Below are 12114 nucleotides of genomic sequence, written 5' to 3'. Positions count from 1 at the left end.
GGGGCTCTTCGAACGTTGAGTTATTCCCAGTTGCATCATTTTTTCGAACTCCATCTTGGCGATTTTGAGTTTGTCGGGAGCGAAGCGCCGTGATTTGCTGGTTACTGGAGGTCCGGGTGTGGTGAAAATGTAGTGAAGGTTCGAATGTTTGGTTGGAAGACATATTCCTTCCGGTTTCGCTAAATTCGGAAACTTTCCGAGGAGGTCCGACCATGAAGGATCGACGGGCGTAACCTTAATCTCTGAGACGATGTTGGATAGCGACACTCTGCATGAGGTCGTCAATCCAGTTGTTGAGTCGATAAGGCAGCCAATTTTCAGGTCGGGCAAAATGCCAAAATGTGCCAAAAAATCGACACCGATGATTGGTTTGGTCGTGTCCGCCACTACGAAGCGCCATGTGAAATCCCTCCTGAGACCGAGGTTGAGCGATAGGGTAATACAGCCGTACGTGTTGATTGTGGAGCCGTTAGCTGCAATAAGCGTATAGTTAGCTTGTTTATTTGTTCCTGGAGCGAGCGATTTCGGATATGTACAGAGGTCGGCGCCGGTATCCACCAAGTATTGAGTTTGGGTCGCGCGATTCCTAACGAAGAGACGGCTTGATTTGAAAGAAGGGATGTTAACTGCCGCTAACGACCCACGGGAGCGTTTCCCTGCCACGAGCAAGGTGTTTTGCAACGTTTAGCTCTGTCGGAGAACTTTCGATGATACCAGCATAGGCTGTTGTCGGGTGCTGGTGAGTCTTCTTCAGAAGATGATCCCGAGCTGACCACGTTAAATGAATAGGGGTAACAATGTCCGACGCTTTGCCCCTTTAGGGCCGATGTTAGCTCGCTGATTGTGGCCTCGAGTCGAGAAAATTGTGTCTCGAGAGCTGAAAGCATTGGATCCTGGGTGACATTAACGTGGGCTGCCGGTAGTGCGATCTCGTGTAGTTTGTCAACGAGTGTTGCAAGTCTGTCTATTGCCATATCCGCTTGTGGTCCTAGGATTGACTGCGTCGGCGTTGGCAGTCGACTAAGCCATTTGGTGTCATCGAGGCTCCTGAGATGACGCAAAAATTGCGAGGGCTTTCTGTCCCCTAATACCTCTCGGTCGAGCAGCTGCTGGAGTCGTGCATCTCGGGAGAGCGTGAGGCGTTCGACTAGCGCCTCCTTCAAACGTGTGTACGGTGTCTCAGCAGGTACATTTAGGAGGATATCCTGCACCTCTGCAGCGGTCCTGGGATGAAGATGCGATGAGGCATAGTAATACCTCGTTACTTCATCGTTTATTCCGGAGAGATGAAACTGTCCCTCGAGCTGCGCGAACCACAACGCTGGACGCGCAGCGTTGAAGACGGGACATCGTATCGCGACGCGTTGGAGTGGGACTCCATTGTCAGCTTCGCGCCTCCCGGCACTATCGGGCATTTTGTTTCTTCAACAATTGTTAAGGTCTATGGAAAAATATTCAGTGCAGCACGACGTCCTTGGGTGCTCGGCAATGCACCGAAAAATTCACTAAACTCTAACCGAGCGTGTGATCGATACAACACGTGAGCGTACGCAGCACGCAAACCACTCACAAAGTGCACAATCGTAATGCACTCGAAAGTTCGAGGAATAGTCGCGACGTTACCGTAATAAATTAATTATTAATGTAAACGCGGTCAAAACTATTCACATTATCACGTCGGGGTCACCAGTTGTGGGGGTTCGTGTTCTGGAATTATATTATTACTCGGTGTCGTATTTAAAGATTTGTTTATTAGCTAGATGTGTTTACATCAGAGAAATATATTAGACTGACTATTTGTCGGATAGTGTGTCAGTTTATATACCTTCGTTTATCGAAGGTTCGAGAATTGTCCCAACATTCGGTAAGGTACAAGAACAAGTGATATTTGTCTCGAATTCCGGCTTTGGAATATTCGAGACGCTATGAAACCCAACTGACGAGACTACTTTATTTTGGCTCGCGCCATAAAAAATTAAATAAAACACAATCTATACGAAGTTCAGTCGGGTGTATAATCTAATGAGGTAAGTTAGAAATATACCATTTCGACACGTCTGCAAAGGTTCATACTTCGCTCCCTGATGAGCAGGAGGAAAAGGACTACTTACCGCCCTGGGGTGGAAAGTTTATCCCAACGAGATAAAATCTTGACTTTCCATTCAAGGACAGCAAGTACTCACTTTCCTACGGCTCATGAGGGAGCAAGTATTTCCAAAATTCATATTTTAAAAACTGATAGATGAGAAAAAACCGAAACCATCGCAATCGATTAGACTTTCCATTATCGTTCATATATTGGTTTCATTGTATCCATCCGATACAAGTTCTATCACCGATTCTTATTCTTTGCTCCTTTTAATGTATTCTGTCAATATCGAACGAATATCTAGTTCTTTTAAACTTTTCCAAGACCTTGAAAAATTTAAATAATAAAAAATATTTTTAATGTTTCCATAGGTGGTTCCCCTTCGGTATAGGACTACTATAATTGAAGGTTAGAAGTAAATCATAGAGAAATAGTTTAAGCCACAAATATATATGTGGACCGCTTAATAGATATTTCCAGAATCGTCTAGATTGTCTTTAAAATTATCACAGATTTTTTTTTCTGTGAATTCGCTGCGGAAACGTATTTATAAATGTATTTTATACTTACAGAAAGACCAGTTGGCTGTTGGAAGAAAAAACAAAGATTATTTTTCGGAATAGTTACTGACCATAATTCGGTGCGGTAGTAAAACGAGATATGGTTTTTCTTCAAAATAAATTTCAAGAAATATAAAATTGGAAGTGATCTGGGCAATTTTCTTATGGATATATTTTTATTTTTCATCTCAGCTATGATAAAGTCCTGCAGAATGGCCTACAGAAAATGTCTTACAGAAAATCCTAAGGAGAATTTCACCTTATTTTATAGGTTTTTTTCATTGAAGTTTCCGTGGGATTACACGTTGGGATATTCCCTCCCAACTCAACGAGTTCTAAACCTCATTTCGTCCGCCATTTTGTCCATGTTATACACATTATCACGTAAATTATTATTTTTTTCATTTTCTAACCATACCAAACACCTGTCCAAATTTGTGTTCTCTTAGTTCTTAATAGTGTCCTTTCTCAAATAATGAAAGTTAAATAATAAATTCACAATTGGAGGAGTGGGAGAGATTGGGAGAGTGAACACGCGCGTTTTTGGAAGTCGATATTATAACGTATTTATAGTCAGTTAAATTAAGGGGTTACATGGGTTTCACGGTTTCAAAAAATCGATTTTTTTTGTCTTATTAAATTCTATAACATCTCTAGAATATTGTCCTAAATTTTCAAGTTGATCCGAGTAATAGTTTCGGAGATACAGCCCTGAAAAGACGGACGCTCGAGGTCAGGTAATTCAAAGTGCCTAGAGCCGTTTAAAGTGTCTAGAGCCCAGATAAGCGAGGGTTCGTCATCGACAGGAGCAAAAGGATGCCCTGGACATTGCAGCTGCAGCAGGTTCTCTACTTTATGGCCCAGGAATCGACGATTCAATGTAAGTTGAAAAAAAGATTTTTTTTCCCACTTTTATTGTCTCCAAAACTTTAAACGCGTTTTTCTCAAAACTATGTTTTCAAAGTCGGTTGTCAAGATTTCTCGCGAACTACTCAACCGATCTTAATGAAATTTTACACAAGTCTTCGAGATATCATTTACAAGGTCTTGAACGAAGGATTTTTTTTTTTTAACTACAACTATTTAAAAATAAAAAAATTTCGAGAAATTTTCATCAAAATTTGCATTTTTTTATAAAAATGTCTGCCAAAAATCGAATTTTCATTTTTTTTTTCCTTCGTCCAATACCTAGTTTGTTGTCTTTACTAAAACACGAATTTTTTCCTTTCATTTCAGATAATCCTGAAAGAAGTTCTGCTGACAACGCGGAGGCACCTTTTTTCCGAGGGACTGCCGGAAATGGCGTCGTAATGGCCGCCATCTTGATTTTTTTTTTTGAAAATTTCACAAAATGTTTATTAAATATGTATCTTTTAAATAATAAAAAGTTTCATCTAAATATTTCATTTTTTATATGCAAAAAAAATTATTGAAAAAAGGCCGTTTTTTGCCCGAGGAAACCCATGTAACCCCTTAATAAAGAGAAGTGAAGAGAGCCTCAAGGGATAGCAAAAACGGTCCAGTACACAGCAAGAAAATAAAATAACACCGGGAAGGCGCAGTAACAAGCGAAATGAGTGCGGACGTACTACCGCTCTCCTTTGAGGTTAGAGAGGTAGAACAGGGGTCTACGCAGATGACCCGGCAACACAAGGGGAATCAGTCGCCACAACAAACCCAGGAAGGAGATAAATCACAAGAGGAGGACTCGGGAATTGATGGGGATGGTCACCTCGGAGGTGGCATAAGCACTGGTACGAGAACAACACGGAGAGGCACTATCGCGATCTTGGCCACTGTGAGAAAAAGGGGGAGACCGGCAGGGTCTAAGAATAAGGCAGCCGCGGAAACAAAGAGTAAGCCCACCAAAGTCAATTCACTAGATCGTTACTTGAGAAGCCAGGGGGACAGGAATGAGGGGGCAAATCAAGAAACGAATTTGAGTAGAACTCGATGCGAGGCGGAGGATGAACAGTCGGCAGGTGAGGAATTCTCGGACATTGATCCAACGACCCCACGAAACAGTGACACGCCACGGCCTACCGCACCTGAGACTACACACAGGGAGGCCGTCAAATCGCCGCTGGGGACCTGTACAGATAAGAACAGTAGGAGGGTGCTTGACTTCAGCGAGGGAGTGGGTCTCCTCTCAGCCCCAGTACTGGAGAGAGAGACCAAGTTCGGCGGCGAAGAACTTGTGGAACTATTCCTGCAAGGCCTGCGAGGCAGTGAAGCGCGGATTCTCAACACGATCACGAGGTGCCTGGACCAACTGGAGGCTAGGAATGAAGAAACCCAAAAGGATCATCTCATACATCTGGAGGCATCCAACCTAAAACTGCAGGAGGAACTGAGGGTGCTGCGGGTGAAGGTGGAACGCTTGAAGAAACCAAGCAAGGACACCACCTATAACAGCTATTACAGTGATTCATAGGCAGATCTATGGAGGTCTCAAAGGTGAAAGGAGGATATGAGCACTTCGCAGGAGTCACACAACTGTGGTGACAACAATGAATTGAAAAAGAGAACCTACAGAGTGTGGAGTCGAGAGGATCAAGGGCCGGGGGATCGCGACAAGGAAACAATCAGCTCACAGGAATCGGTAGACATAATCGGACGTCCAGGAAGAGAGAGAAGGGCAACGACAGTGGACTCGACTCGGTCCCTAGAGCAACCGTCTCCGGACGGGGAGAGGAGGGTCCTCCGGAAGCTGAAGGACAGAAACGGGGGCAGAATCGGTCCTCAGCGTAGACAGTCATCACTCAAAGGGCACAGCAAGTTGGATGACCGGAGGGAAATAAGCCAGAAACCGGCCAACTGAGCAGTTAAGCTCAAGGCATTGACGAGCCTGCCGACAGAGGAGATGAATGAAGAAATGGAAGCCAGAAGGGATAGAATAAAGAATGTCATTCTAAGAGGCTGGAATTTCCGGAACCCGTCAGCAAATCGCAACGAGGTAGAGTATGAGGTCGAAGACATCATCGAGCAGGCAACGGGGATTACGCCAGAAGTGAAGAGGTTCCTGATTGTGGAGGGAGTAATTATTTTGCAGCTGCACTCTCTTAGAAATAAAATTGCCATGATCAGAAGAAAGAGCAACCTCAGGAGGATACAGGGAATGGACATGTGGCTCGAAGATGATCTCACAAGCAGGGAGATCGAAATCCAGGATATGCTGAGGGACGAGGCGGACAGGCTGGAAAAGAGAGGGGTCCAGGCTAAAGTCGGGTACGTCAAAATCATTATTGAGGGCTGTGGCTGGGGCTGGAATGAAAAGCAAGGAGTATTCGACGACTGCCGCCGAAACGGTCCTTTCGTGAGAGAGGCCGACAATAAAGCAGCGCTACAAGTAATATCCTGGAATATTTCAGGTGCAAAAAATATCGGACACGCCTGGAATTTCCTCAGAAAATATGACACCGTCATGCTACAAGAGACCTGGATAGAAGAAAAATACGTGGAAAACTGGAAACGTAGACTCGATAAAAGTTATATGTGGAGTGCAAAAGCGGCGATGAAAATGCATAAGCGAGGCAGGGTTCTTGGAGGGCGGGTGGTGGGAGTTAGGAAGTCACTGGGTCTCAAGGTAAGCATTGAGGAGTGGCAGTATGGACTGCAGGTTCAAGGACTGGCAACATCGGAAAAAGTACCAATTCGAATAATAACAACATACAACAACGGAGGAATGGGAAAGTTGAGGGAATCCCTGAGGCCACTGGTGGAGGAGGCATACGTGCAAGCCGAGGCGTTGGTTCTAACGGGGGACTGGAACCAACGAGGATAGACCAAAGTAGAGGCTCAGTTCTGGGGGTTTGAGTGACGCCAGTTTCTCCACGTTACCGACGTGATTTCACCCCCGAAGAGGCAGGGCGCCACGAGTCCTACTGGGGTATCTGCATATCGGCCAAGCCGGTAACGCCTCAGTACTGCATGTGCCGTTTTTTCGCATGTTAGGGCCTTACTGACATTCAGGGGACTCTAAAGCACGAGAAACAACCTGCCCCAGAGGCGTAATTCAACGATAACATGGTTTTATTTCTCTTACAAAAAAATAGAAGGCTAACCCCTTGACGTTTTTTGTGAGAGAAATAAAATCATGTTATCGTTGAATTGCGCCTCTGGGGCAGGTTGTTTCTCGTGCATTAGAGTCCCCTGCATGTCAGTAAGGCCCTAACATGCGAAAAAACGCGAAAGAAATACCTTTTTTCTCTCTCACAAAAAAATTGAAGGCTGACCCCTTCGATTTTTTGCCTGCCCTTTGAAGTTGGCCTTCAGATTTTTTTGTGAGAGAAATAAAATCATGTTATCGTTGAATTTCGCCTCTGGGGCAGGTTGTTTCTCGTGCTTTAGAGTCTCCTGAATGTCAGTAAAGCCCTAACATGCGAAAAAACGGCACATGCGGTACTGAGGCGTTACCGGCTTGGCCGATATGCAGATACCCCAGTAGGACTCGTGGCGCCCCGTCTCTTCGGGGGTGAAATCACGTCGGTAACGTGGAGAAACTGGCGTCAGTCAAACCCCCAGAACTGAGCCTCTACTTTGGTCTATCCTCTTTGGTAATATCACTGGCAGGAGGAGAAAATTGCATCAGACTCAGTTTTGGGACAGTTCGAGCTTGGCCGATGTGCACCACGAGGAAATGTTTCCTTTATAACTCTTTAAGCATGTTATCCAGCATGACAGCTATAAATGTATTTCTTTCTCATTTTGCATTTGCATTTGAGCATTTTTTTTGCATTTGAGGTTCTATTGTAACATCTATCTGTCCGCGGCTATATTGAAAGAAAATCAACTGACAAATTTGACATTTCTTTCAGCGCATACATTTTTTTCTAAAAATTCTGCAAGGAATTCTTTAGAATTCTTTACCCCAGACGAAATCTATCAAATATCTCCTCCTATAATAAATTTTCTCAGTTGAAAATATAGGATTTTCTGTGGAATATCTCATAGAAAAGTCCATACGACTTGTTACAGAAACATTGACATGCTGGCATTTCTCGAAAATTTACATTTAGCAGGGATTTATTTTGAAGTGGTGTTAACTTGTCTCATTTTACTAGTTCATTACTGTTGGAACTGGCAACGAAATTCAAACGTGACTTCATTTTTGAAAAGATCGTCTCGCTCTACTAAAATCCGAATTTTTGTCGGTTACTGAACTATCGGTTACTCAAAAGCCACTGGCGGCCTCCTCGGTTCCTAAATTTGAAATAATACAGTGGACTTCCGTTAAGTATCCGCCCATTAACTATCTACTTTCATGGATTTTCTCGCGTTTCCGCATTTTTCCTCGAAATGTTTCATTTCTCATTCTCGTGCTGACTTTCCCGACAATTTTGCGCACTCCACCCCTAAAAATTAGACCGCCTGTATTCGGGCGTTTCTGATGAAATGAATTTAATTTTCTGATCGTATACCCTTTCAGGTTTTTACAGTTTGTACCCATCCCATCCTCTCCAACCATCTGTACCGCATTTGCCCAAGAACGAGGGAAAAACCTGCCCAGGTACAGTCGTCTCTCTAGCGAGACTACCACTCAGCAGTGAAACTGTGAGATTAGAGTGCTACAAATGTTTCGCCGCCGTCGCCGGGAATCGAACCCGGATCCGTAGCATACTATTTCTCATTTGAATTAAAAAATAATTAAGAGAAGACTTACCAAAGGGCGCAAATCGGGATGATACAGTACCCGGCCATTGTTGTCAACGATAAAAGAGTAACCATTGACACCCAGCTGATAACAAAAATAATAAACATTGAGAATTTTTGGAACAATCTTCATAGTTTTTCTTGAACAAACCTTGTATGGTGGGACCAGCTTCTGAATTTCTTCAATTGGTACATCAGTTCCAACGATTCCCAGCAGATTAGCGGTCTTTGCCTGCATCAATGAAGGTAACTTTTTATAAACTTTTCTAATAATCCTATTAAATTTCAAAATTTAAAAAATAATACAATTGTGACATATTCACGTCTACCAATACGTCATTTTTATCTATTACGAGACATAGTCGCGCGCCACCGCGCGCGATTTGGTTAATCTTAATTGTTGTGATATTTATTATTTAAGTCACATTTGCGGTGAGCGCACCTTATTTTAACTACTGTATGAGTAGAGCAGTTGAATTATAGGGATATATAAAGTCAATGTAATATTTAAATTAAAAATAATTATACCAAAATGATCCTGAAGTAATCGCGTATGACGTTGAACACGTCATCATTTCGTAAACATGGATTTTAAAAAATTGCTGATATATTCACAGCTGATCTATTTCCCACTTGTAGGCAACATGCAAAATTTTAAATGTCTTGAAACTGTAAGACGACTTGGAAAATACAGGAGTTTCGATAAGATATAGATATTTACATTTGATGAGTAACTTGTTTCATTTCCATTTTCTCACTAAGTTTTTATTTTCTACTAATTAACTCATCCTTTGACTTGATTTACTTGATACTTGTGTACTTGTGAAATTCAAATTTTGCCGCTGTGAATGTATCTACCAATCACGAATAAGTGTTACGGAATTTCGATATGTTCGATTCGATTCGAGATTTGAGGTGTATGTCCTTTTTACAAAAGGATCTATGATTGTAATTTTTTCGGGCTGTACTAAATGCCAGAAATCAAATTTGCAATTATCGTTGGGTAATCAAATGCTACAATTCAATTTAATTAACAATTATTAGTTTGTAAATGAAAATATTTTCATTACCGTATGATTACGACGATCCAGAATGGGCGCTGTGACTGAAGTCATGATTTGCGGGTGTCCCTCTTGTCCATATCTGCCCGTCTGCAAGAGTCGAATGATGGAATTCAATAGGGAAATTGAACAATATCGTTTGGTTTACAGAATCCCACATATTTTCATTCATAATTACCTCCCCACCCACGTAAGCAGGTGTCCAATGAATGGGGTGATCATGTTGGTACAGCACCATAGGCCTGGCGAGTACTTTTATGTACTCGAAAACTTTGTTTTTGACATCTTCCATTGAAGAGATCCTGGCGTAAAAACCTTGAATGAAAAAGGATGAATTAATGAGATATGTTCAGCGTGAAAATCAATTCAATAATTAAGTAACAGCTTGATGTTATGCTATGGCCTCGACGCGTCAAAAAATGGGTTCTTTCCCTTGAACAGTTCGGAAAACCCCAGCGTTTTTGCAGTTTTTATGTGAACAGTAGTTACTCGGAGAGAAAAATTCCATAAATGTTCTGAGGAAGTTTTCCGATCGGCTAGTTAGAAAAATTCTGCTCCATTACTCTGACGTAACTATCTATGTAGTATCGGGAATAATTATGGGGAAATTCCCAGTGTAGAAATAATAATCTAGCAAATATTTTAGACAGATGTTCTTCGTATTTTATTAAGAGAGACTAAGGCTATAAGTTTATATAGTAGTTTTAGCGTAGGTGCTATTTGTGGAGAAACTCCGCAAATAGACATAGATTGGTACAGGAATGCAAGCCTGTACGATAGAAGTACCTAGAGGATCACATTTTGTGGACTTATGAGGCCCACAGACGAGGGGCTATTCATTCAAAAATTCGATGACACAGTGATTGCTGATTTCGTCTGATTTCGAGATTATTTCTTGAAATCGTTGATTTCATGTGATTGCCAGAGATTTTTTTCCGATGATTTCACGATTTCACGATTTCAAATGATTTCATGTGATTTCAAGTCTTTAATGCGAATGGGACAGCAAGGGCGGTGAGGGCTGGTAGGGGAGATAAGTTGGATTCAATTAGATCTCCGGATAAAATACTAGCACTAGCAGCAGTTATATCCAAGTCATGTAATGACAAATACAAGGAGAAATATGGCAATCTTTTCCAATAAATCATTTATTCAACATAGTAAAATAAAGTATATCTCTGACATACTGAACTGAATTAAACTAAATGAAATAAAATCTTCATGTCTCAGTAAAGGACAAACAATTTAGAACTAAAAATATTTAACAACGTCTTTATATATTTTCTCATCAACTCGGAGACCATCTTTGGAAATGACTGGAGAGGAAATTGTTTGACGGTATTGACTAATATTTATATAGCCATGAGTAGTCATTGGCTGCATTTCAAAAATCTTTGTTTCTTTAAAATATACCAGGTACAAAGTACACCTATTTCTTTAACATTACCCTGTACACGAGCATATGATCCTGAGAACTCTCGAGATTTTATTGTTCTCCCATCCAAATAAACAAAACTCAACACCAATCCTAATAAACAAGTTTTATAATTCACTGATTTCATGTGATTTCATTTGCAGTCACTTGAAATCGATGAAATCCCAGAATTTCTCTGATTGCAATTAATTTCGACCGATTTCATGAGATTTCATGTGATTTCAAACATGATTTCAGCCCGAAGTGACACAGTGATTTCACGAATGAATAGCCCCTCGCCCACAGATGTGACAGGCGGAACTATTTGCTGCCAGCGAGATCCAGGGATGCTAGGACCACATGACGCGATTAGGACCCAGTCCAGGCTTGAGAAGAGAGACCGGGTTAAAGTCGGTTTTGAGCATCGAGAGACGATAGACGCGTGGGTAGATGATTAGGACTTAGACGTTTTGTTTTGTGTACTTAAGAGTGTGCCTAAGTGTCTTAAGTGTGTTAAGTGTATTAAAAATAGTGAACACAGTGTTAATATCAATTGTACCTTTTTTCCGAGAAAATAAACTGTCCTTATCTTTTTAAAAAAGTAACCCTACAACTATTCTATAGAAATTGGTAAAATATCATTTCGTAGGATAAACTACCAAACCTCTATATTATACTCATTGTATTTTTCTCTTAATGTAGTGGAGATAAGTATTTATCGGCAAATATTCAACATTTCACCATGCGATAATTTCACTTAAATTTACAGGTCATCCACAAAACAGCATCCAATCATCTTTTGGGGGAGGGGTATATCACATGGATGAAAAGAGTCTTTAGTTATTTGGAATGTTTGTGAATTAGTACTTCAGTACTTTTGAATTCTTCTCAATGCATAACATTTTATAACTAAAATTAATATGACATCAACTTAAACCGGAGAAATCAAAATCAGTAATCAATGTACTATCCCGAACCGAAATACCCAAAAGGAAAAAGTCTCCAGAGGGAGTGAAGAACCCCTCGAACGTAGGAAGCGCCAAGCCTTGACGACCGGCCCAGGCTTGTAGCAGTCTTGATTTCCAGGCCTTGGCTCATCCAGGCTGGCCCTAGCTTGCACCGATGGTGCTGCCAGTCTATATCCAAGACTGGTAAATATGACCCTGTCTAGGCTCAGGATTGGTACCCAAGCTTGTGCTTACTAAGCTTGGACCAGGCTGTGTCCAAGGCTCTCACCCAAGCCATGATGATGCCTAGATTTATATGGCTAATTGTAGCCTGGCAATATGACTTCGGTCAAGCCAGATTAGAGCTCGTATGGAAATCTTGACAGCAATA

At 41.6% G+C, this 12114-nt stretch overlaps 2 protein-coding genes across 10 annotated transcripts in view; one reads left to right on the top strand and one right to left on the bottom strand.

Moving 5' to 3' along the window:
* The window catches only part of LOC135168005 (voltage-dependent calcium channel subunit alpha-2/delta-3), an 84744-nt gene that overhangs the window by 51849 nt on the left and 20781 nt on the right, over positions 1–12114 (bottom strand). For 4 of the 5 annotated variants that reach the window (XM_064131816.1, XM_064131818.1, XM_064131819.1 and 1 more), the window contains exons 7-11: positions 9541–9677; positions 9372–9452; positions 8453–8533; positions 8312–8386; positions 2660–2674 (exon numbers count right to left, since the gene is read on the bottom strand). In XM_064131816.1, coding sequence (XP_063987886.1) covers positions 2660–2674; positions 8312–8386; positions 8453–8533; positions 9372–9452; positions 9541–9677 — 389 coding nt within the window. The remainder of the gene's footprint in view (positions 1–2659; positions 2675–8311; positions 8387–8452; positions 8534–9371; positions 9453–9540; positions 9678–12114) is intronic. The other variant, XM_064131817.1, reaches the window with a different exon arrangement.
* On the top strand, positions 1938–5101 carry LOC135168010 (uncharacterized). 5 transcript variants are annotated; one of them, XM_064131829.1, is made up of 5 exons: positions 1938–2027; positions 2461–2497; positions 2662–2729; positions 2842–3529; positions 3886–5101. In XM_064131829.1, the coding sequence occupies exon 5, from the start codon at positions 4223–4225 to the stop codon at positions 5081–5083; it is 861 nt and encodes a 286-aa protein (XP_063987899.1). In that variant the 5' UTR covers positions 1938–2027; positions 2461–2497; positions 2662–2729; positions 2842–3529; positions 3886–4222; the 3' UTR covers positions 5084–5101. The 5 variants fall into 5 exon arrangements, with proteins under 5 accessions (XP_063987899.1, XP_063987897.1, XP_063987898.1 ...); XM_064131827.1 differs by having other exon boundaries at positions 2662–3529; XM_064131828.1 differs by having other exon boundaries at positions 1938–2497.

The sequence above is a fragment of the Diachasmimorpha longicaudata genome, chromosome 12, assembly GCF_034640455.1.
Source record: "Diachasmimorpha longicaudata isolate KC_UGA_2023 chromosome 12, iyDiaLong2, whole genome shotgun sequence".
Lineage (NCBI taxonomy): Eukaryota > Metazoa > Arthropoda > Insecta > Hymenoptera > Braconidae > Diachasmimorpha > Diachasmimorpha longicaudata.
The sequence above is the reverse complement of the archived record's forward strand: the minus strand, read 5'-3'. Positions and strand labels throughout refer to the sequence as shown.